The following is a 26,806-nucleotide window of genomic DNA, read 5'->3' on the forward strand; positions in this document are numbered from 1 at the left end:
TCGAGCGGCGCACGCACACAATTCGCGGCGCAACTCGGCATAGGAGTCAAGGCACGCATGTATCATTTCCCACAGGGGGCGAATAGCCGGCGAAATATCCCCTTCCAATTCCGCAGAGGCGAGGTCCCCGCCTAACTTCTCCCATGACGGCAGGTTTAAATGCCCCGTGGGTAAAAACCAGGGAGCCACCCTATCTATCTCTGCTATGAATAGTTCTAGTGTTTTTTGACCTACCCTGAGGTCTCTAGCTTTTAAAAGCTTCCTAAGGGCCTTTACCAAGGGCCGCGCCTCCGCGCTCGGTAAATTACCCATTCTCAACCTCTAAGGGCTGTTACTCACCGCGTGTGACTTAAAGAACCCGTCACCTACGCGTGAGCCTGAGGGGAGTCTAAAAGCCCTGTAGGTGCGCGCCACCCAGAGCCCAGGCTTATCCCCAACTCACCTGTCCGGCAGCACCACGCTGGAGCGTTGCACACCACCGCCGTGTCTCGGGGTTGATCAGTCCCCGTACGGGCCACCAAATGTCGATGTCGCTCCCGGCCGGCAGGAAAGACACACGACAAAGTCTGGCGGTGTGCAACCTTGCCTTTATTTGTCTCCGCGTGGGCCCCGCGAGGCCTCCACTCTGCCACCAGCCCTTTCTCGCCAGTGGACTTTTTCTATCTCTCTCTGTGCTTTCTCTGTGCTTCCTGTCTGTGCTTCTCTCTCGTGGCGGGAGAGGCATTCACTTTTATAGGGTGACAGTGGCCAATCAGTTCAAAGCGCGCGATGCGGGCTGATTGGCTAACATCAGTTGTTGCTAGGCAGACTATCTTACAGAGCGGGTTGTTTAAGTCGCCAGCGCCATCAGGGGGCAGGAAGCAGGCGCCAACTTGACTCACTCGATGGGAGGGGCAATCTAGCTCAGGCTCCGCTCCCACCCACAGGCCCTACGTCCGCCAAGTAAGGCGACCGGTGTCGGCGGCTCCCAACAACCAAAGTATAGACACAGAATAAATTCACATTCTGCTGAACTCACTTTTTACTGAACTTGCTTTTCTTTTGTCAATTCTCATCTATTTTGAAATATGCAGCAAGTAAACTATCAATTTTACCAAATGCCATCCAAAACAGTGATGATATATCATAAACAATAAAGTGGAGTGATTTTTAATTATCAAACTCACTTGGGGCATTCATGTTAATTAGTACTTTTCAACATTAAAGGGCTAAAGAAAACACAGGACTAAGAAATACATATCAAAAATATGTACCAGTAAAAAAGAAAGTACCAATCTCTGTACAACAAGTGTTTTCAAACATTCACTACAAGAAAACTGAGGAAGTTAAGAAGATCCATTTGTGCTAACAGGTGCTGAAGTCATTATTGAAAAATCAAGTCACAAAGTCCAGGTAGTGCATGCCTATGGTCCCAGGATTTGGGAGGCTGAGGCAGGAGAATCACCACAAACTGAAGGCCACCCTGGGCTGTATACTGAGTTTACGGCCACTCTGAACTATGCGGTGAGACCCTGTATGGGGGGAGGGGAGGTAAAATCCTTGATAAAGAATGATGAGACTGGGAATACATAAGCAGGATACATGAAACTCAAACATGACTGGCTGGTAAATGTCTCTGTTACTACTACCCTATCAAAGAACAACAGTTTTTACAAGGTATCTTAATTACTTTTCTCTCCTTGCTGAAACAAAATAACCAGCAACCAAAGTTAAAGAGGAAAAGGTTTATTTGGCTCAGAAACCTCTGAAAAAGCCCCACCTATGACTTCAGGAGGCTCTGGGGGGACATCTAGACACAAACCATAGCACAGGGAGTGAATGGGAAACTGGACAATGTTGATAGCCATAAAATCACCATAGGGCAACCTGACACGGGTGAGAAAAACACGTCAGCCTACACAATGGAATTTCTAGGTGTAATTTTTAATTATATAAAATACTTAATATATATCTAAATATTTGCAACAAGTTTTGGGTTTTTCTTTTTCTTCTTCTTCTTCTTCTTCTTTTTGAGTGGGGATGCCAGGAATCAAACTTGGAACCTTGAGTTTGTCAGGCAGGTGCTGTGCCACTGAGCTATATCCCTGGCCCCTTTTCTCTTAATGTATTGAAATATGTGAAAAGCTTTTGTATAAAACTACAAGGTCAAAATATAACCTATTTGTTACAGATACCAACTGAAAGTATAACAAGATCATTTGAAATGATAGCATTTTTGATTAGTCAAATTAGTGCTTACAATTCCTATTAGCTTGATCTTGGAAACAACCTAAATGTCCATCATCTGAAGAATGGCTAAAAAAGATGTGATATTTTTATACAATGGAGTACTACTCAGCCATAAAAAGGATAAACTGGAGATGTGTATAGATAAATTGATGCAACTACAGATCATGCTCATAAGTGAAATCAATCAGACTTGCATGTATAGATATCATAACTCTGCTAGTGTGAGAAGCTGAAATAATATGTATTGTTTGTGTATATATAAAGGGGTAGTTAAGATAGTTATATTGTTAATTTCTCTTAGTTCATTGAAAAGTTGTGCTAATATTGTTTGGACAATTAAATGTAGATATCTTATACTCTGAGTAGCTAATTTAAAGATAACCATATGCAATGCATTAACCACTGCTAACCTCTAATTACCATGTTTTGAAATTGTCATTTTTTTCTCTTTAAAACAAAATTTAAAAAAATAAAATTAGTGCTTATCATAAAACACAATACTATCAAATTTTTTAAAAGCCACAAGTACAAATACAGTCTTCTAAAACTTAAAAAAAACTTAGTTCAATGGCCAGGATGAAAACAAGAAAAAAGTCAGACTAGCATTAAAGAAAAAAATACAGAAAACACAAAATATACAGAACCCAGTAAATGACACCTATCTACAACAGTTATGCTAAAAATTAAACTAATGTGTCCCACACCTTCTATCAACTCACCCAACATTTTCTGCATCTTCATCACACTCAGCTTTATATTTGCAAGGTCCACACTTGGAATGTTTTCTGTGAGCTTCTGCCCCTGAACCTTCCTCTTCTGTTTAAAAAGAAAAGTTAAACTTTCAACCAAAAGTGGGCAGACATCTCCTTTGCAAACATACTTCATGCTTTCATTAGTCATTAATATCACTTTTCTAGGGAAAATGTGCTCAAATTCCTGCAGTCATTTCCAAACTATGTCAATGCTGAGTCCAAAACCTTTACCAGTCCTGCAAACAACATAATCTGTGGTGCAAGTACTATTACTAACAAGATAATTCTTAAAATATGCATGCACAAGCAACATAGTAGGTTTGATAATAAACTGCTCTTAAAATTACCATGCAACACTGAATAAGAGGAAGAAATGAGCAACACTTAAGAGTTTAAGCCCAACTTCTCACACACCAAAAATAGCAATAAATTCAGTCATGATTACTCTCCTAATGAAATAAATCTGTACAATGCTGATCAACAAATAAGTGCTTGAACAAAGTGCAATAACTTTAATCTTTTCCTCACATCGTTTTCACATTTTTTGATTTCTAACTTCATAAACACTTGTAGTTCCGTGTGTAAAAAACAAAAAATTCTAAAAAACTCCAAATTTTAACACGGAAAGATCTCTCCATAGACTTTCCCCTTTTTTCAGCCAATAATACCCACAGCAGAAGCGCATGGGTCTCATGACCTGGCAACAAAAGCCAGCAAATATCACTACCCCCCATCTCAGCTCACACCTACACTAAGGGGGAAACACCCTCCATGTGTTGGTCTCAACTAGAACACACCCTGTCCTGATCACCTCAAACTGGATAGGGAGGTCAGACCTAATGCCAATTGAAGAATTTCCATTTACTAAAGAGATTTCCCAGTTTGGGTCCAGAGATCCCAATTATGGAACAAGAGATAGAGAGAGAAGAACAGGAGGAAAGGGATGGAAAAAAGGAACTGAAGCAGGAGATGATAAACACGGAGCTTTTGCAAATGGGAAATGAACCAAAAAAAGGAGCGGGCAGGAAGAAGGCTAGGGAGTGAAAAAACAGAAAAAAGACATTTATGTGAATGGACCAACTCCGCACAGTAATTGTAATCATTATGTACTAGACGCATGTATTAATTTTAAAAATATATGTACAGAGCTATGCTAGAATACTATTTTGGTAATGCTTCCAATCTTCTGATGCTTGGTGCTATCCTGCACTAAAGTGGAAATTTTTCCCTAAGTTCTCAGGAATAATCCCCAAATCAAGAGATCATAAGGGGCTGGGGATTTAACTCAGTGGCATAAGCGCTTGCCTTGCAAGTGTGTGATAGTGAGTTCTATCCCCAGTACTGATAAAAAAGAAAAAGACAAAAAAAAAAAAAAAAAGATCATAACCCTAAGTAATTTGGAGGGCTTAGGAACATCACAGGATCTAGAATTACTAGCAGACCACAAGCTCACTAAGGTTTATGAATGTAATCACACCACCTAGCCTTTCTAACTCATACCCCCTAAAACAATGGCCAAACTACATCTTCAAGGGAAGACTTCCAATACTGTATTATGTTAGCAAATTTTGAGATCAATTCTGATCTCTTTATTACAGGAACACTGACAAATTTCTCACTGAAACAGGCCACATGAATTCTTAAAACCCTTTCTACCTCTGAGATCTAGAATTCATAATCTGATCCTCTACACATGAAGCCTGTATGTATCCATTTAAATCAAATTCTATTGTTCAAGAACTTTAATCACTTCGTAAGCTGCAACTGCATTCCACAAACTTCTTCCTTGTGATTGTTCTATTTTCTAGAAAACCTTCAGAATTCCTTCCAACCTAAAATTTTAGGAATCTATGAAATGTAGAGTGAGGAACAAGACACGAGAAAGATTTTATATGGAATTCAAAGGCTCATAACTAAAACTTACAGATGGGAGTGAATTCTCCTAGCATGAAATGTTCTTTTAGTATATCCTCACATTACCTCAAACATTACTTTGCACACAGGAGATAGCAGAATTATAGCCTCTTAAACTATGAAATAGATGAGTCATTCTCTTTTAAACACTATGCTATTGAAAATATTGTTTTAAACACCAAGATTAATTAATTCATGTATTTGTAAAATAAACTTTAAAAGGAACATTTTTAAAAGATTAAAATAAACTTTAAGTTCCACCAGACTTGCTCCAAAAGTTTTCCATTTTCTATATAAAACTCAGTTGACTTACGGGGGAAGGGGGGGGCCGGCATGCAGGTTAACTGAGAACCAAACTCAGGACCCTGTGCTTGCCAGGGAGGCACTTATGCCACTGAGCTCTATCCCTGGCCCTCACTTGAGTTATTTTTAACCTGTAACTTAAAAATCCAACAGAAGTCGCAGCAATTTCCCCATAATCTGACAAGAAACATTCAGTGAAAAACTAACATCTAAAATAAAGGAGAACGGAGGCTTAGGGATGACAGCCATGGAGCAAATAGTTTCTTTCTAGGGAGAAAAAATATTCTAAAACTGACTGTGCTGATGAATGTGGAACTCTGTGAACATACAGAGAGTTCTGATTGGTACATTTTAAATGGGTGAATCATGCGGTTTATGTACTGCATCTCAAAGTTGTCAAAAAGAAAAGTGAAAGAAAGTAAATGTCCCTTAAGAAACTTACCTCCTTCCCCAGATCCAGAGCCATTATCTAAGGAAAAAAACAATGAACATAAACATATTTCCTGGAAAGTTCATCTTTCAAACAGTAAAATTTCTCACCAACAATAAAACCATGAAACACATTATCACAAGTTTTCATATTCATGACATTTAGCAGTTTATTCCTTTTTTTTTTTTTTTATCCGTACCAGGGATTGAACTCATGATCACGCTCTTACAAGGCAGGCGCTTATGCCGCTGAGCTAAATCCCCAGCCCCTATTCTTTATTTTTATATTACAAAATATAAATGAATTAGGTAATCAACTGTCTCATATTTCTTTGTATCCATTCAAGAAATATCTCATACCTTGCACACAGCAAAAACTAATAAATATTGTGAATAGCTACATATAAATCATTTTAATTCATTCACCTAAAAGGTACAAGAAAAATTTTATTTTGTTAAACTTTTAAAGGTATAATGAATAAGCTGCTTTTATTAAAAAGGAAGGAAAAGAGCTTTGAGTCTTGCCATATAAATCTTAATAAAATTTGTGAGTAAAGACCAAAAGCCAATAGGTTTAAAAAACAAAGGTCCACAGCCTCTTCTGGAAGGAGAACCTTGGGGCTGAGGCTTTCATATTACTGATGAAATTAATTTCTGCTAGGAAACCTGACCACAAGCAATCTCAGTGGGAAGCCAGCCTAAAACCTAACTAATGTAAAAAGTTTAATCTATGTTGAAAGAACCAGCACCTTGTACAGAGCATGTTGGATCATCAGCATTAAGTTTTTAAAAATACATAAATAAAAAGCAGTGATGGCAGATGAAGAATCGGACCCTTTCACCAACACTTTCTAAGAGAAAAGATAACCTAATAATAGAGAAACCCCTTCCAATCTGCAGGGTTCTCTGGAGTAGAAGACAGGCAACACCCAGGGCAGCACTGCTCCTCTCCCTCCAGGCTCCTTCAGATAGTAATTAAATTTCCATGGATGGTAGAAACAGGAGTGATTAGAAATATACATAGGAATCAGAAATAAATATGTTTATAAATACGTAATACTATACATAACATATAACAAATATATATCCCAACTGCAAAATTCTTCACGAGCTTTTATGAAAGTCTTCAACTGTGTTCAATTTTGTTTTATCAACCATAAAATGACATTTTCTCTAAGTAAGGAGGAAAAGAAAAAAACCAAAGACAAGAAGTGAAAGATTTTTATTCCAGTGTGTATGTGTGTGTTTGACAGAGTCTCACTGTAGTTCAAGGTGGCCTCGAACTCACTAGGTAGTCCAGGCTACAAAATGATACTCCTGCCTCAGCCTCCCAAGTACTGGGATTATAGAGGCATGCGCCACCAAGCCCAGCTATTTTTCAGTGTTTTTATGATCAACCTTTTCTTAGGCAGCAAACACTCCTTTCTTCCTTCTATTTCACATCTATTGACAGCGTACAAATTAGGTGCCAGGCACCATGATAAATGCCAGGAATAAAATGACAAGGAAGACACAGTTCCAGTGCATGAGCACTTATTCCCAACCGTTTCTTCAACCTGTGTCCAATTTCAGCCGACATAGAAATCCTGCATCTCCCTTGGTCATTTACAATTCTTAATAAACAAAATGCTATGACCAGACTGGTAACAGGAGTTCTCGTAGACTGCACACAGTGGAATATACACATGCCTGTTTCAGTCTACAGACCCCATCCCATCCCTGAGAATACCTTACACTAGCCTAGACAGGAAATGTTTCTTTTGGTTGAAAAATCACTGATCTGGGAAGGAGGCAAGTGTGACAGACAAATACAGTATTCCACATCCACAGAGATACAAAATACAAAAAAAAAAAAAAAAAACTGTCCTGAGATGGCACAAAGAAAATTTTCAGAGAAAAAGTTTAAGATCAATCTTAATAGTACAAGAAAGAAGTTTCCAACTAAGTAAAGCAGAATAATATTTGTAACTTACACAACAAGAAACGTGAAAGACAAAATGACATAAAAACACCTGCTCACTCAGCAAATAATAAAGTCAATATAGTACTGTATAGCTTACTACTTAAAATCTTTATTTAACAGCTTCAGGAAATAATATCCACTTAATGACTTAGGGAGCTGGTGCTCAAAGAGGCTAAGTGACTTGTCTAAGGGTTCAGTAAATTCAAAGCCAGGTCTTCTACCCTGGTGCAATACTCTTTCCAAGCTAACATTCTGTCTGCTAAAGTTTAACACTCACAGCTTAACAGAGCACTTGGTGTCTCAAACACATGAGGCTTATAAATGATGCATAATTGATCTGAGGTTGGAAGGTACTCTAGGTTGCATATAGTGATACACACCTGTAAGCACACTCACATGGGGATTGGAGCAGGAGGATCACAAATTCAAGGTCAGCCTGGGCAACTTAGGGAAAACTTGTCTCAAAATTAAACTTTAAACCTTACCCAATCTCACCAAAACAAGGAAAGAAAAGATTCAAATCTATGCAATTAGAAATGAAAAGGGTAAAATCACAATAGATTCTGCCAAAATCCACATCATCACTGGTAACTATTTTGAGAACCTCTATTCTAATAAAATGGAAAATTCAGGAAAAAACGGACAGATTCCTAGATACATATGAACTACCAAAGCTGAACCAAGAAAATATAGAAATCCTGAATCCAATATTAGTCAATGAAATTGAAGAAATAATTTAAAAACTACCAACTAGAAAAAAAACTTCAGGTCCCAACAGATTCACTGATAAATTCTACAAGAATTTTACAGATCTAATGCCAATACTCCTCAAACTCTTCAATAAAATCAAAACAAAGCAGTACTCCCAAAGTCATCCTGGAAGGAAGCATTACTCTGATTTCAAAATCAGAAAAGGACCAACCAACAAAGAGAACTACTGGCCATCCTCTTTAATATACAGATGTAAAAATCATTACTAAGATACAGGCAAACAGAATACAGCAATCATCAAAAAGATCACACATCACGACCAAGGATTCATTCCAGGGATGCAGGGATAGTTCAACATACACAAACCAAAAATGTAATACAACACATGAACAGAATTAAGGATAACAATCATATATGATCACCTCAGTAGATGCAGAAAAAGCAAAATCAACGGACAAAATTCAACATTCACTCACGATTTAGAAAAAAGAAACTGAAGAAAATGGGTACCGAAAGACCTTATCTCAATTTGATAAAAGCCAGTCACGCAGGACAAACCTACTGTCAACATCACATTAAATGGCAAAAAGCTGAAGGCTTTTCCTCTAAAATCAGGAACAAGACTAGAATATATGCTATTACCACTTCTGTTCAATATAGTTCTCAAAAATTAGCCAGAACAATTAGACCTGAGAAAGAAATAGAGGGGATACAGATATAGAAAGAAAAAAAGATTATCATTATTTGCAGATGACATGATACTCTACACTGAAGAGCTCAAAAACTACATCAAATGACTCTTAGAAGTAAAACCAAATTCAGTAGCAGGACAAAGTCACCATTCAAGAATCAAAACACCACCAAATGATTCCTAGAATAACCAAATTCAACAGCATAGCATGATACACAGTCAACACAAGAAAATCAATTGTATTCTTGTACACCAATAACAAACTCACCAAGAGAGAAATTAGGAAAAATCAAACACTTAGAAATAAATCTAGCCAATGAATTAAAAGACCCCCTACAATGAAAACTACTGTACTCTGAAATAGGAGACTGATGAGGATATTAGAAAATGGAATGACATCCCCTGTTCCTGGATAGGTAGAACCAATCATTACACTACAGTCAAAATGGCTACACTTCCAAAACTGTTACATAGATTTAATGCAATTCCAACGAAAATATCAAGAGCCTTCCTCACCAAACTAGAGAAAGTAATCCTAAAATTCACATAGAACCATAAGAGACCTACAACAGCAAAAGCAATTCTGGGCAACAAGGGCAAAGCAGGGGCATCACCATCGTAGACTTCAGGTTATACTACAGAGGTACAGCATGGTGTCAGCAAAATAAGGACTTGGGGATCAATGGAATGCCACAGTGATTGTAAAAACAACTCCAGGCACACTCAGCTACCTTCTCTTTGACAAAAGAGCCAAATCCTTTGAAAAGGCGGCCTCTTTAACACATGATGCCACGAAAACTGGTTATGCCAAAGATTGAACCTTGACTCATCTCTATCACCAGGCACTAAACTAAAATCAAAATGGATCGAAGATCTACATATTAAAACAGAAATACAATCTGCTGAAAGAAAAAAATGGGTAAAATTCTTGAATTCAGATGTGTAGACCCCAGGTGCATAAGAAGTTACAAGAATTAACAAATGGGATCACAATTAAACAGCTTCTGCACAGGAAAAGACACTACCAACAAGGTAGAAGAGACCACCTACAGAATGGAAAAGCATTTCTGCAAGCTACTCCTCAAAGGACTAATATCTAGCATATTTAGAGAACTCGAAAAAATTTAGACTCCTCAAATTTAAAAGACCTAATCCAAAATGGGCATCTGAAATAAACAGACACTTCTCAAATAAAGAAGTACAGATGAACAATAAATACATGAAAAAGTGTTCAACACTGCTGGCCATTAGAGATATGCAAATTAAAACAACACTGAGATCCTATCTTAGTCCTGAAAGAATGGCTGTCAATAGATCAACCAATAACAAATGATGGAGAAGGCCCAGAGCAAGAAGAATACTCCTTCACCGTTGGTGTGAGTGTAAACTGGCACAACAATCAAGGACATCAGTATGGAGATTCCTCAAAAAACTAAATAGAGAAATTCCATTTGATTACCTTTTAGATATCTTCCTAAAAGAGTTACAGACATCATACGTGTATCACAATAGCAAAAGCTACTCATAGCGCAGTGATGAACGCATACCCATGTTTATAGTAATACAATTCACAATAGATAAATCTTGGAAGAAATCTATCTGTCCATCAACCGATAAATGGATAAAGAAAATGTAGTGTTGATACACAATGGAGTACTACTCAGCCATAAAGGAGGATAACAAAACTCAAGTCACTGTAGGAAAATGGATACACCTTGAGACCATAATGTTAAGTGAAATAAATCAGACTCACAAGTTTCAACATCACATGAGTTCTCTTTCATGAAAAGCCCAAAATAGTGGTACCTCGGTTCACTCACACTTTGCCTTGTGAACATAATTGGTTCACACACAGAAGCATTTGGCAAAATTTTGTTTTTCTTTGTAAACTCTCCATCAGGTGACAAACATAATCATGGCCATCTTTCCAGTACAAACACAAACATGGTGCAAACGTGAATATAAACAGCTTGGGGACAATGGGTGAAAAGAGAACATCTTGAAAAGAAATACAACCTGAAATGCCACTAACTAATGGTTTTCTATAGAGGTTTCTCACCTCTCCCACGCCACCCCCTCATCTTATTCTGTTCATGCCCAGAGGACAAAGGATTTGCAGTCTCTCCCCCCAAAAAAGGCATTAAGGCTTAAAAATGTAGTGAGAAGTTAAATAATGATTACAAGACCACCTGACATGAAACAGAGGTAAAAAACAACTCTCTGGCTTCCTCACACCATCACTACCCACCCGTGCAGTAATTTTGAGATCATTCCTCTGGCTGAAAACTTCCTAAGAAAATATAACAGAACCACTGCCAATATTTACTCAGAAGAATACTATACATACCAGAGTAGCATGGCCCTCGCGCTACTACGGTTATCTCCTTCTGATGCTTACAAGCAGCCCTTCTAAGAAAGCACTCATTTTGATAAGTGTCCCCATTTGATCCACAGACTGGAATGTAATTTGTATGGCACTGCAAAAGAAACAAAAATAAACTCTGAGAGCTAGGCATGAATATTAATAGTTCCCTTCATATTCATGAATGCAACACCAGAGTATTATGACATTCTTCTACTACTGAACAGGTTGTTCTTACTTGGTTTTAAAAAAAGAAGACTTATGCTACTTCTCCATATCTTTTCACATTCATAATGAAAACAGTTACCAATATTCCACAAAAATGAGACTGAAAATCCCATGTTATTTCATTTTCATGTTAGGAAAACTCAATTGAAATAATTGAAAATTCTCAACAATGTTTGTAAGAGCACTACTTGCGTAATATTTTATTATTATCAAAATTCATTTGTTCACTATATAGGAAAATCACAGAAAAATGCTATAGTACAAATAAAGAAATAGGCTGATCATAGTTCTGAGACCTTAAAATCTCTTGAGAGCCCTAATAATAGAAAAAATGCATGCTGCAAAACCAGACCATGTTCCAAATCAATAGGATAAGTGACATGTGCGTGTGTCTCAATCTAGTATTGCTGTGTATTCAAGGAATTCTTCCTCAATGAAAGTGGAATTGTGAAACTGAACCTCAAAGGTCAAAAAGAATAAGACAGATGAAGAAGGAAAAAGGTGATTCGGATTTGAGAAATGACATTGGATCTGCATCCTTAAAAAATTTAAATCATTTACATATCAAAATATCATAAATGATTAAAGTTTGAAAATCTGGGGGCCACAGAATACAATTCAAATTATTAACATTACTAAAAAAAGAATACAAATTAATTTTTTAAATAGACCAAAACTACTTACTAGAAAAATTACAAATGACCAGCTAGCATATTTAAAAATGGCTTTCACTATCAGTAGAGTTATATACTAAAAGTAAGACATCACTTTTAATTTATAGAACTGGTGATTTTTAAAGTTTTTAATTAGGTGAGTACCCCAATATACTAATTGTGGTCATCTAAATTGGTTTAACTTTGGGGGAACATCAATTAACAATATAGTAAGAGTCTGAAAAAATGATTTTAATTTTTGATCCAGAATCATACATTATAAATCTATCTGAAGGAAACTTGTAGACAAATTTTTATTGCAGGGATTTCAAACAAAACTTTGTACTGTAAAATCTAAATACCCAATAAGGCAATGTTTAATTAAAGCATTTTATATTTGCTCAGGCAATTAATATTGTGCTCATCAAGAATTAACTTCTAAAAGGGTAATTATCATGTGACAGGAAAAGCTAATGTAAATGTTAAGTGAAAAATACATAAGTAACTTCTGAACATGCTCTGCCATTTTAAAAAGTATTACCTACTCCATGAAAATGAATGCAAATTTTTTAAAGAATATGGTAATAAAAAGTAGCAACATTTATATTTCATTTTAGAAAGAGCATAAAATAAATCCTAAAATATATGGATTTTTTGACAGTATGTATGATTTTTATGTTTCTCAATTTTTATGCAATGAACGAGATTATTTGTCTGCTTTTAAAAAGTGATCAGATTTACTTCATGAAACACAAACATGTTATGCTACCACAGGTTGAGCACTGGTAAAAACAACCTGTAATTAATACAATACTTTATTCCCAAGTTGAGTCTGCTAAACATTAAGTATCCGGAGATTCCTATATCAACTTTTATTAAAATTTAAATTTTATTTAGTAAGGCTTACAGTCCTCTAATTTCTCACAGAAATTTTACTCTTTAATTCTTTATTCCTCAAATTTGCACATCATTAAGTATTATAATGTTTGCATGTGTCAAAAAATACTTTGAAATTATACAATCCATGATTGGCAAAGGACACTATAAACTCCAAGATGTCAAGTGCTAAGTATAAGAACTTTTCAACACCATCCTTTGCTCAATAGATGTTTAAAGACTCTAACACACAGCTCTCCAAGGTGCCAATACTGCCCCCTAGAGGAGGGTGCTCCTGAATGTTTGGTTATCACAATCATGAAGAGATTTCACTGTTACTAAGCTCGTGAATTCCAAGGACACCAGATGTACTGCAAAAAAACAGGCAGTTCCACACAACAGAGACTTACAAATACCACATGATCTCTGAGTGCCTTTCTGCCATTCACACTGAAACTAGTATGTTATACCTTATCCCAATCTTGATTTTTACTCCAGCATTCACCATACTGTACGTCTTTGTTTTCATGTGCTTCTATAATGAAACTGCTTCTGATTTTTAAAATCCACTCATTACAAGTATTTTGCAGTCTTTGACCCAGAATATAAGTAAATATATAACTACTGCATTGTCTTCTGGTATAATCATGCATTTATATTCTGAAATATTTATATTACTATAAATTATGTTTATTTTCTATTATATTACAATTATGCATTATATATATATATATCTCCTTATGTGTTACACGGGTTACATTATCTATGAATTTTATTTAAGGTTAATAAAGAAACAGAACATAAATTACTGGTTACTAAAAAGGAGCATTAAGTCTGTTAAGGCTAAGAATCTTAGCATCTATTAAATAGTATCTACCTAAGAAGCACTGGGCCACAATTTTAAATATCCTACCTAACTTAAATATCAAAACCAGCACGTAAAACAGATGGCTTAATGCTTATAGTAAGGTTCTGAAGTCAAAATTGCTTGAGTCCAAATCCCGGGCCCATCAGACATGGGCTGGCACTGTTTTTTTTTTTCCATCTGTATAATCATAATAATCCTCATCTAACAAAATTGTTAAAAGAATTAAATAAGGGAAATCTATCTTTAGCATTTGTACCTGGCTGTCGTAAATCCTCAATATTAAATATTTTTGCTATTGCTATCACCATTTCTGGATTTTAAGTATTTCCCCAGGGTCATAGAGGAATAAGCAAAAGAAGCAGAAAAGCCTCAGTTTCTCACAAGTGATGTAGTAACCACTATACTCTCACACCAGGGTCTTACCTCTTATCATTTGATGACAGTAGCTGGGGACTTTATGGCCCTGAAATTCAACCTCACAAGCAAGCATGTATCTGGGAATGAAATTGAAATGGGGAAGTCCTCCTATTCCTTGGTCCCTCTCAGTCTCCAGGGGTCTGTTTTGGAAGCCTCCCAATAGGTTCATGGACAAATGAAGGGATCTGAGCTATGTGAACAGTGTGCAGTTTTTTCCTGATGTCGGAATCTATCTCTGACCTTTTCTACACTACCATTCTTGCTGGGGAAACGACTGCTTACCTTCAACTTCTCTTTAGAATCATGTAATAATGTTGTCACCTATTTAAGGTAGCTCAGAAAAATACAGTAATGCACAACATTGATAGGAGAATTTACTGTGTACCTATTGCATATCAGGAATTGGGCCAAATATAATAAATAAAAGTATAACCAGGATGTGATGGTTGATTTCATGTATCAATGTAACTGGGCCTCAGGGTATCCAAAGTTTTTTAAAATTTTTTTGAATATACCTGTGAAAGTATTTCCAGATGAAATTAGCATGGAACTGGGGAACCAAGTAAAACAGACTGCCCTATCAAGGGTGGAGTATTATCTACTCCACTGAGAACTTTTAATGAAGAAAAACACAAAGGACAAAGGTGAATTCTCTCTCACTCCAACTGTCTGAGATGCAACACAGTCCTCTGGTTTGCAGGTCCTCAGCTGCAGACAGGCACTTAAAGGGTGGACTTCCTGGACCTCCTGCATGCAGAGGACAGCCCCCATAACTGAAAACAGCCAATTCCTTACCATAAATTTCCCTCTCACATTTGTGTGCATGTGTGTATGCTACTATTTCCATTTCTCTGAAAAACTCTTACACAGCATCTAGTAGGAACAGACACTGGTAAACTGAGGGAGAAAAATCACATGTTCTGGAGAACTCCAGATAGAAGAAAAAGAGAACGAAAGAAAGAAAACAGAAGAAAAGCCATAGCAAGTACGTGGCAAGGGCAAGATGCAGCATTATCACTTTTCTTTGTACAAAATTAATAAACTAGCTTTGCTTATACATTTGTGACAACTGCTCTTTTTAGGAGACTGGAAATAAAACAATTTTAGGCTTTTATATAAAATCCTATTGCGTTAAAATGTATTTCAATCATGACCCCAAAAAGCTTATATTAACACTGAAAGCATGCTGAATCGTAAGTTTTTAAATAAGCTGAAAGACATTGCTAAGGCATCCAGCAGAAGTGTTTAATGTACACACCAAACTATTGTTTTTAAAATAACAATAATTTAAGCTTAACTTGAACAAATTTTTATAAACTTACAGGAAGGCAAAGTGGTCAAAGGAAGGTTTCCTTGACGCAAAGATCGCAAAGATCAAGGAAATCACGGTGTGAGCTCTTGGCAGTTTGCCCCTACACAACAAGGAGCCTATCTTTAAACACCTTCACAGCCTCTGCAGTTAGCCTGGGACGCAGTATAAACTAAGCATGGGGTAAACACAATGCCCTCTTCCAAGGGAACAGGGTACTCTGGGATGCCTCGCCTTGGCTTTCTTCAACAAAGCAAATGTTCAGTATTACTCCTCAACTCAGGCCAGTTGCTCTTCCCCACAGATATTTCTGGAAAATTGAGCACACTGTGGCAGGTGAAAAGACAGGGAGAAAGAAGAGTAAATTGCACTTTGTACTGAGTACAACTTACAGGTGCTTAGAAGAACTTTACATTGAGCTGGCTTTTGGTTTGTTGTTTGTTTTTTAGGTGTGTGTTTTCACCAACAGTCAACAAACTGAGTCACACACTGGATACAAATTTCAACTCTTTACTTGTATTTCTCCTTTCCTGCCTTGCCACATGTAAGAATGCAAAGAATTCAGGCAAATCAGATCACAGGAGGATTTTCTAGCTATTTAAATATGCTTATAAGACTACTTCTTTATAATCTTAGGGGTTTCAGGAGCCAGATATGGAAGTACATGCTTGTACTCTCAGCTACCAGGGAGGCTGGAAAATCATGAGTTCGAGGCAGCCTGGACAACTCAGCAAGACCCTTCCTCTAGTTAGTTAATTAGTTAACTGGCTGAGGATGTAGTTCAGTGGTACAGAACACTTGTCTAGCATATATGAGGTCCTGAGTTTAATCCCCAGGGCCATGAAAAATAATGTTTCAGGGAAAGACTTTTTGCTTTGGGTTTTGGGGAGTATTTTATTTTGTTTTTGAAACAGGGTCTCACTATGTAGTTCAGACTGGCCCTAAACTCACTGATAGCCTTAACTGGCAGTGATCACCCAGCCAAAGTCTCCTGAATATTGGGATTACAGGCATACACCATATCATGCTGGCAGGGAAAGACTTTCAAATAATGAAAAACAGCCAAATTTAGAGACAAAAACACAAGGATAAATATAATGTGAAATTTAGAACTTATCTTTATGTGATAAAATAAAAGTTATACATAATTTAGCAATTAAAATAGTTAAACAAAAAAACAGAAAATAAAACTAGGATAATTTCATTAAAATACAGAATTTTTTTGCAATTAATATAAACTGGGGCTGGGGATTTAGCTCAGCGGCATAAGCACCTGCCTCACAAGCAGGCAGTCGTGAGTTCAATCCCTGATACCGATAAAAAAAAAAAATAGAATATAAACCAACAAGAAATAATATCCAAGTTAAATCCTAAATATCTATGTTAAATCACCTACCGTAATCTATGTGCATAAAAAAGGAATTAAATCACATGTAGGTTTATACACACATAGACTATTTCTAGAAAAAATGCAAATAATAGAAGAAGTTTCCTCTCTGAAGAGCAACTGACAGTTTGGAGACTAAAGACTTTTTCATTATTTATGTTCTTATACTGTTCAAGTTGTTTAGTAGGGTTTATATCACTCTTTAAAACACTGAAACAGTAGTTTCTCATGAAAGTACATGAGTTAATGGATATAAAATATTCAACATAGTATTCAGACACTTTATTATATATAGCAAACACAGATGCATTCACATATATATAATATGTCTTTACAAATCAACACAAGGAAAAATAAAAGTGCTCCAAAAAAATAGGCAAAGAATTATTACAGTATTAAGTTATAAAAAGTTGCCAATAACACAAAAAACAGACCTGAGGATCCATGAAGATGCAGACACAACTACAAACAGGCTCCATCACCTTATCTTTGACAACTCTGCTCAACAACTCTGCATCCAGGAATTTAACATCAGAAATACTTAAGACAGTTAGGAGAGAGGTTTTCCCCTCATAGGGTCATTAAATCTCCCACAACAACAAAATCTTTCTGACTTGATGAAAGGACAGAGTTCAGGGAAACCACTACCACCACAAAGTCAGAGGGAAATCCCAAAAAGGAGAGTCAGGAGGAAATGCCAGATTTATGTATAAATCCAGAGACAACTTTTGGATGACCCTGAGCCACACACAGGGCGGATTCTAAGTTGCTCCACTAAAGGCTAAAAGAAATGAACTGATAATTTTTGTTGCTACCCACTATAGGGAAGCCAAAACTTGCTTAGAGAGAGTTCAGCCAATTTAAGTACAAAAATAATAATACTCGTCAAGAACAGAACTGAGATACTCTAAACCATTATCATTTACAATGTGTAAGACAAATTCTAGGGAACTCTAACATGAGACACAGGAAAACATAATCCATTCTCAAATTTAAAAAAGAGAGATGATACCTGAGATGTTCTAGATACTGTCATTAGCAGAGAAAAATATTAATGCAGCCATAATATATATGTTCAAAGAAAATATGGTTTGTGATAAAAATGTCAGCAATGAAAAGTCACAAAATCTCAACTGATAAATTGTACATTCTAGAAATTTAAAATGTGAAATTAAAAGCTCATGAGATAGGAAGAATAAAGATTACAAAAGAAACAATTGGTGAACCTGCAGATACACAAAAATTACTGTGCCAAAGAAAAACCGGTAAAACAGATACAGCCTCAGGCAGCTTAGGACAGTACCAAAAAGTGTAATATATGTCATTTCTAGATTAGAAAAGAGAATGGGCAGAAAAATATACTTTATGAAATACTTCTCAAAGTTAATTACAAAATCCTTCACAAAATTAATGAAAAACATCAATGTATAGATTTCAGAAGTCAGTCACCTCCAAACAAGACAAATAAAAACAAAACCATACAAAGAACATCACAATCAAAAATGTAAAAAAATGGAAGTAAAGAGAAAAAAAGCAGCCTGAGAAAAATGACAGGTAAAATGCAGAGGCAGAACAGTCTGAACCATCATGGCCCTCTCCCTGCACTGTGGGAACAGCCGGCTTTCCTGTTACAGAGAGGCACACAGGGCAAAGCACCAGGCAACCAACAGGCAGGAAGGGTGGGAAGCTGGCCAGAAGTCACCTAAGCCGGCCTGGAAGAAGGCGGCCACTGAGCAAACACCTAAGAGAAACCCTCCACCACTCTATCTAATGGAATACACAGTCCCTGCGGCCATGAAGAACCTCGCTGGTTGGACAGCAGTATGCGCCTCTCAAACTCTCCACTTCTTTTAATGAAAATAAACAACATGGTAGTTTACTATTTGCAAACAGGCTTCATACGCAAGCTGTAATTTTGATTCTCAGAGTATTTTCAAAAAAGGGGGGGCAGGCTTAGGTCTGTGGCATAAGCACCTGCCTGGCACGTGCAAGGTCATGAGTTCGATTCCTGGTACCAAAAAAAAGTGCTTTTAAAAAGAGCATGAAATGTGCTTTCTCTTTTCCGATGGAAATTTAACGTGGAAGAAATTATCTGAGGTCACACAGAAAAGTCCCCTGAAGTCATAGGGTTACTGGAAATATAAACTCTGTTGTACTTCTATTCTTGATTTCCTCCTCTCAAAATCCAAAATTTAGGAGTTAGAAGGTACATTTAGAACAAAATGACAAGTAAAACATACTCTAGTTCCCTGTCTAATCTCAAATCCTGAATCAGAGGCCATCTTGTGAGAGACATGTAGAAACCAAATAATAATTTGCTCATAGAAAATTTTTTAAAAAAATTGGATGTAACATAACACATTTCTCTTGTTTTTTATACAACAGAATCACGAATATCAGATATATCAAAGACACACCAGTTTGAGGTTCCCCTTTCTAGTCCATTTCTAACTCTGATTTACCCTAAGGGTCCAAGTCGGTCAGGTTCTTTAGCCTAGAAAAATGAAATAGCAACCAACGGGAATGAAAGGCAAGAACAAGGCTAACAGGAGAACAAGAAAAAGATTCAACACATTCAATATGAAGCTCTGCTGCAACCTGTACCTCATCTGCTTGCAGTGGCAATTATATTCCACAGTTGGATAAAACAATTTTTTTTCCAAAGAATTTTCACGTTTATTATTGTCAGTCTGTCCTCTTTAATTCCAGGGAAGAAACATAGGAAGTACCAGTAACAGTGCCGCATGGTTTTTATCTAGATGTTCTCTCACACACCCTTAGGCAGGGCTTTCGAAAGGTGGCTGAAGCATAGGAGTGGAGTGGCTGAGTGCTGGTAGGAGACAGGAGCTGGTCAGAAGAGGGGGATCACTGGAGGTGGAACCTCGTAGGGTGCGTAGGGCGCATAGGGTGTACCCCTCTCCCTGCTTCCTGGCTTTGCCCTCAGGTCGCCGCTTTCAGGCTTCAGGACAAAGGCAGCAATCAACTCCTCAATCCCGTAGCACCCCCATCTTCCAACACGTTGCTGACCAGGTGAGGACTAAAAACTTCTGAAACATGAGCCAAAATAAACTTTTCTTCCTGTAAATTGTGGGCCTCGGATACTATTGTCTCAGTGATGAAAAAGTGACTAAGACAAAGCTCTCCTCTGACAATGAAAAACTGGTGGGCTGTGAACACCACCATCTCAGGGGTTCAACATGTTCTACGCTTTTCAATTTTAAGAACGTAAAACCATAAAATACGAAAAATGTTAAAAATATCAGAACACATTTTGTTTCCTCACCTGAAATTGACATGCACATTTCAAACCATCTCCATCTTCTTTACAGACTCCTCCATATTTACATGACGATTCATCACAAACTCTTATATCAGATTCCTTTACATTTAATTCTGCAAGAGAAGAAAAAACTGTTTCATATGTATTTGGGGTTTTTTTTATTCCAGATGTATGCAGATAAAAAAGCCAATCCTTAAAATGTACTGCACATTTCATTTATAGATATAGTAAGAGATAGCAAGTACTATAGAATATAAAGTATACCCCAAATAGAATTCTATATAATAAGCCTTTTTCACATTTGTGAAACCCATCCCCAAATGAAACTCAAAATTTCAGGATTTAATAATTCCCCAAGATAAATCTATGCAATTTTTCTCTTTGGGTCTGGCAAGTCCTTAAAATAATCTTCTTACATTGTCTTAACTTTTATTATTTTTCCAGTGAGTAACTTATCTGTAAGGATAATAAAAAACTAAAAAGTATCATCTTTTTATACTCACAATAAATTTTATATGAGCAATCATTATTCATTCTAAACAATTTTAATTAAAACTATAAAATTAATTTGAATTTCAAGCAATATAGAACATTTGTTTACACAGAATTAAAGAGATTCAAAATCACTAGATTGGAAACTTATACATGACTGATTGTATTTTACTCTTGGACATGAAAAAAGTCAACGGATACCATGGAGCATCATCCCATGCCAATTTTGTTTCCAAGATACAAACACACTTCCCCAACAATCTCCTATCACTGATTCTTTTCTGCTTTGAGACTTCAAAGTAATATCTGCAGACTGAGAAGACGATTCATATGTAGTGACATCTATTCTAGTGACATTTCACTGACCTCTCCCCATTTGTTCTCAATGCTCTGCAACAGTGTCTGCTAGCAATAAAGTGTAGAGTCTTAAATACTCCCCAAAAAGCTCCTGAGTTGAGAGGCTCATCCGAGCTGATGATGCTGCTGCTGGGAGATGATGGAAACTCTAGAGGTGAAGTCTGGCTAGAGGAAGCAGTCACTTGGAGGCATGGCTTCAAAGGACATATTTTTTCCATCCCACCCCTGCTCACTCTGCTTTCTGGCCACCAGGAGGTCAGCAGCTGCTTCATCTTGCCCTTCTGCCATGATGCTCTCCCTCACCATGGGTCCACAGCAATGGAGCCAACAGCCATGAACTCAAGCCTCAAACCGTGAGCCAAAACAAATCTTTCCTCCTTTAAATTGTTATTCCCAGTATTGTCATACCGAGGAAAAAGTGACTAGCACCTATCAGAACACACAAGTGAGCAGTGTTTACATGAGTAGCCACTTTGAAGCAAGCACTGCCGTCTAAAAAAAAAAGTCTTTGTATCTGTGGGTTACAAGTTCTTTTTTCTTAAATGGATCTCAAGTGCACAGAACTAGATTACTCTAAAGTTCAAGTATTCACACTTAAATTAAGAGGGAACTCCCAAAGCTGTTTTGTGACTTGGTTTCATAAACTATTCCAGCTATAGAAGATGGTCTTTTAATTCTTTCCTGAGCTGGACGTGAAGGTTTTTAGGTTCCTGGTTCTCTGAATTTTTGTTCAGTCTTCCCTTCCTCCCTTAACTACATGATTCTAAGTCTTATTAGAACATTAATACCAAGCCCAGCTTCAAATGTTTTTGTATTTGCAGCTTCAGATTCACAGAAGATAACTAAATATTATATTAATATTTAATTTTAATAATAATAATGTAATATACTAATAACAAAAGAAGGGTAAGAATGTGGAAAACTTTGCTCAGCTATAGGCTTAACCAAGTTAAGGGTCACAGAAATAAGAATTGCACAATCTGAGAGATAAAAATATAGTGCATTTCTCTTTTCTGAAGGCTTAAAGCTCATACTGGCATCAATTACAATCTATAATACAACTAGATATTTAAAAAAATAAACTTTTGGGGCTGGGGATTTAGCTCAGTGGCATAAGCGCCTGCCTTGCAAGATCCTGGTCGTGAGTACCGATAAAAAATAAATAAATAAATAAATAAATAAAATTTTTAAAAAATAAACTTTTCATTTTGTCTGAGAGTCAAAATGATGCACTAACGTAGGGTGTGGTGACATATGCTTATAATCCCATTGCTTTTATGAAGCTGAGACAAGAGAACCACAATTTGGATCCCAGATTGGGCACACTCAAAATTACAACTTGGGACCTCACCTAGAGATTCTTGAGGTCTAATGTTTTTACTTGGTGTATTTTACAGTACAGTGGATTACATGCTTGAATCTAACCCAGCCACTAAAATTCACATACTTAAGTGTCCTCAAGTTGGTGAGGAATCTGCTTGCATGAGGGTCTAAGAAACATTTTAAGGAAATAATCACCTTTATTAAAGTAAGGCAAAAAAAAAAAAAAAAAAAAAAAATTGGTCCACAGCCAGGCACGGTGGTGCATGCCTGTAATTCCAGCACTTGGGAGGCTGAGACAGGAGGATCACTGTGAGTTCGAAGCCAGTCTGGCTATAAAGTGAGTTCTGGGCAGCCTGAACTGTATAATGAAACCCGGTCTCAAAAAGGCGCCCTCCCCGCCTAAAAAAGAGTTGGTCTAATAAACAAAGTCTCCAGTAACAGAAGTGCCTCCTAGTGAGTAAAGTGTAGAGTTTCCCACTTGAACTATTTTCCTTGCCCAACCCCAAAAGCTTATCATGACAGAGACAAGAGCTACGACAAGAAGCTAAAAATAGTTTTCCCTAAAACTCTTTAAGTAACAAGACAAAAAGAGCTCTCTGCTTTAATACAGAGGAAACAATGGAAGGACACCTGGGTAGGCAGGCGTATCAGCAGCACACCTGGCTGAACAGCACAGACCAGAGGTGGTGCACCTACAGCACGCACACCGCAGCAGGCTGTTTACATCACTGAAAGCTCTAAACGCTTTGCCATCACTGGCACAGACCAAGGCACAGTAGTGTCAGGCAGTGATACACTTCTAATCACTGACAGGAGATAGCAGGGCACACCTGTAGGAGCAACAAATTCCCCAGGAAGAAAAAGATGCATATGGCAGTGGGCAGAACACATTAGTGAGTCCACATGTAACACTTGCGGAGACTCCAAGAATAATCCTGGGATAAGAGAGCTGGAGGTCTGCTACGGTTGTAGTGTATCCCCCAGAAGTTCACATGTTGGAACTCTAATTCCTAGAGGGATATTTGGATTGCTCAGGTGGAGCCCTCTGAATGCCTGCTCAAAGGAACTGGCTGGCTGCTCAGCAGTTGGCTCCCTCCTTCTCTCATTTGCATGTGCCTACCTGGTACTCTGCTTTCCACCATGAGTTGAAACATCACAAGACTCTCACCAAATGTAGTCACTACCTTCTGGATTCACAGCCTCTTAAACCAAAAGAAACTCTTTTCTCAATAAATAATCCAGTTTCAGGTAATCTGTTACAGCAATACACAACAGACTATAACAGTGCTCTATATTAATTAAGATAAAATCATAAAATTCTAATTCTGGTTGTTTGTCATGTGTTTTATTATGCCTATCTTATGATCAAATCTATGCTGTGTTAATGTTTTAAATATGACCAGTTAGTCAGTAAGCTCTTATTAAGCATCTACTATATACTTAACACTATACTAAGAATAAGACAAAAATATACAAGGAGCTCATACTCTTGCTAGCTAATGGAATACTTAGCAAGTGATACATTCAGTATAGTTAATATGCACCAGAGTTTCAAGTAGTCAAGGATAAAAATGGATATGAAGTACAAGGCACAATGGCTGAAACGGTATAATTTGATTAACCTTGAAAAATCAATAAAGCTTTTTTCTGATACGAAACTGTATCATTATAGAAAATTTAGAACAGATATCTAAAAATAAAGAATGTTCTAACTACCCCCACCCATGATGTCTTAGTCAGTTTCTCTTTGCTGAGGCACATGATCTGACTCCCACAACTGAGAGGTTTATTTTGGCTCAAAGTTTGCAGAGATTTCAGTTCGTAGTTGGTTAGCTCCAATGCAGGTCAACAAGACATACGGCAAAAGAGAGAAAATGGTCATAGTGAGCAGGGAGAAAGTGCATGAGACTTTGGTGGGACACGAGACGTAAACCATAACAGGTAATGTTAAAAGACAACATTTTACCTAGGAAAACAGCTGAGTGAGAGTAGAGACAAAATAATTTAGAGTAGACACAAATAGTATCAGTGATTTCCAAATCATGCTTTTTAGAAAAACCAGTCCCCTAGACTAGGGTGCCTCATTATTAAAATCAAGTAAAATTTATTTTCTCGTTTGCAAAGGGGGAAAAAGCAATGAAAAAATGTTCTGATTTTAAGACATTGTTTTGCTAATTTCTTAAATTTTCAATATCTGGGATTACTTTCTTGCTAGCTGCCAGAAAACATTCAACAAATAAGTACAAATTATTACAAAAAAATCCAGTAATGAAGTACATGAATGTATATTTTAAACTGTTTTACACTTATAGTAGTCACTGCTAATTACCCTCCTTGGATTTCTTCTTCCCTTCTTTGCAAGGAAACTCCTCCTGGGTTCAAGGAAACAAATTACCCAGCTAAGGAACCTGTCTTTCTCAGTCTCCCCTGCAGTGTGCCACATTTCATACATAAACAGTATCTTTTCTCCCTCACTCTGCCATTCTTTTTTCTGACTGGAGAGCACACCTATAGTCTAAAGTTAGCAACTTACATGCATAATGAGGAAAGCTACAGACTCAAATATAGAACCAAAAGACAAGCTAGGGACAGCTCAGCGGCAAAAGTGCCTGCCTGAAGTACAAGATCTTGAGTTCAATCCCCCAAACAACAAAAAAGACAGGGCAAAAATACAAAACAATAATCAGGACCAGGGATTTAGCTCAGCAGTTTAAGGACTTGCCTGGTTAAGTGCGAGGTTGTAAGTTTGACCCTTGGTACAAAAAATTTTTAAAATGTAAAAAAGAACAATCACAGAATCACCATAGGGACTTGGATTCATCCCTCCAAACTTTCTGTTGTAGGAAATAAACAAGTGAATAACTACAATAGTGAAGGTTTTGTCATATAAGCCAAAATTGGTCAAGCCACTGGTAGCTGCAGTGAAACACAATCCCAATATAATAACTGCATGAAAATTTAACAGATAACTATTTCTAAGCAAAAGTCTTAACAAATTTGTACTATAACAGTCCACACTTACGAATTTGTCAAGAGCACCATGACTTTCTGGTGTTCTGCCTCATAAATTTGAGAGTCGCTGCCTCAGCTCAAACTTGCTACAGAAAAGAGTCTATTCTGGGATCATCTTCTGAATATTTTCAAGTGTTCTGTACAGAACTGTTGGGAGCCGCGTCTGTGATAGCTCGCCTTGCGCGGCGGACGTGCGGCCTGTGGTAAAGAGCAAAGCCTGAGGTAGATTACCCCTCCCATCGAATATGTTAGTTTCCTGCTTACCGCGTAAACAACCCGCTCAACAATATAGTCTGCCTGGCAACTGATGATGTTAGCCAATCAGCTTGCCTTGCTTACTTTAACATGATTGGACACTGTACCCGTATATATACCGGTGCCACCCCTGGGCGGAAGAAGAAGCCAGGTAGAAGCCCGGAAGTAGAAGCCCAGAAGGAGCCGCGGAGAGCGGACCGGTAGAGGCTTTGGGGCAGACTGAGGCACAAAAGGAGCCGTGGGGAGCGGACCAGAGGAGGCTTCGGCTGGGAGCGATCCCAGGGCAGGCTGTACGGAGAAGGAAAATAAAAAGAAAAGGTTGTCCACTACCAGACTTTGTCGTGTGTCCTTCCTGCCGGCCGGGAGCGGACATCGACATTTGGAGGCCCGCACGGGGGCTGATCACCCCCGAGACGTGGAAGTGGACAACGCTCCAGTACAGAGCTGCGAGACAGGTGAGTTGGGGATAAGCCTGGGCTCTGGGTGGCGCGCACCTACAGGGCTTTTAGACTCCCCTCAGGCTCACGCGTAAGTGGCGGATTCCTTGGGCCTCACGCGGTGAGTAACATATTAAAAGATGGGAAACATGTTAGGTAGCAACACTAAGAGCGAGGGTGGTTGTGGAGAAAGCTCTCAAGAGCTTACAAAAGTACGCAGGGTATCTGAGCAGGCCCAGTCAGGGAGCTCCCGAGAGGGGTCCGTCAAGGGGAACAAGGATGCTAAGGAGGAGGACGGGGCTCTAGCCTCGGAGTCGTCTGACTCCGAGGACGAGGGAAAGTTGAATGGCAAGGAGGCCAAAGAGACCAGCTGTCAGGAGCCTAAGTCGCTCAATAAGGAGTCGCAGGGTTCTTTTCCAGCGTTGCCCCGCGAATTGCGCTCTGCTCAACCTGGTCTGCGGAGGAGTAGAGAGCTCCTGAGCGCTCCCCGGCTCGAGAGGGAGGCGATCCCTCGCCACGAGGCGGCCGCCTGGGAGCTCCCTCCCCTTTCGCCAGAAC

General features: G+C 37.9%; 1 protein-coding gene across 3 annotated transcripts in view; it reads right to left on the reverse strand.

Moving 5' to 3' along the window:
* The window catches only part of Tmeff1 (transmembrane protein with EGF like and two follistatin like domains 1), a 101,591-nt gene that overhangs the window by 53,220 nt on the left and 21,565 nt on the right, over positions 1 to 26,806 (reverse strand). For all 3 annotated transcript variants that reach the window (XM_063224545.1, XM_063224556.1, XM_063224549.1), the window contains exons 2-5: positions 20,376 to 20,485; positions 11,340 to 11,469; positions 5,641 to 5,667; positions 2,949 to 3,045 (exon numbers count right to left, since the gene is read on the reverse strand). In XM_063224545.1, coding sequence (XP_063080615.1) covers positions 2,949 to 3,045; positions 5,641 to 5,667; positions 11,340 to 11,469; positions 20,376 to 20,485 — 364 coding nt within the window. The remainder of the gene's footprint in view (positions 1 to 2,948; positions 3,046 to 5,640; positions 5,668 to 11,339; positions 11,470 to 20,375; positions 20,486 to 26,806) is intronic.

This window comes from Cavia porcellus, unplaced genomic scaffold (assembly GCF_034190915.1).
Source record: "Cavia porcellus strain 051 isolate PalLab524CR breed Dunkin Hartley unplaced genomic scaffold, mCavPor4.1 scaffold_1, whole genome shotgun sequence".
Classification (NCBI taxonomy): domain Eukaryota; kingdom Metazoa; phylum Chordata; class Mammalia; order Rodentia; family Caviidae; genus Cavia; species Cavia porcellus.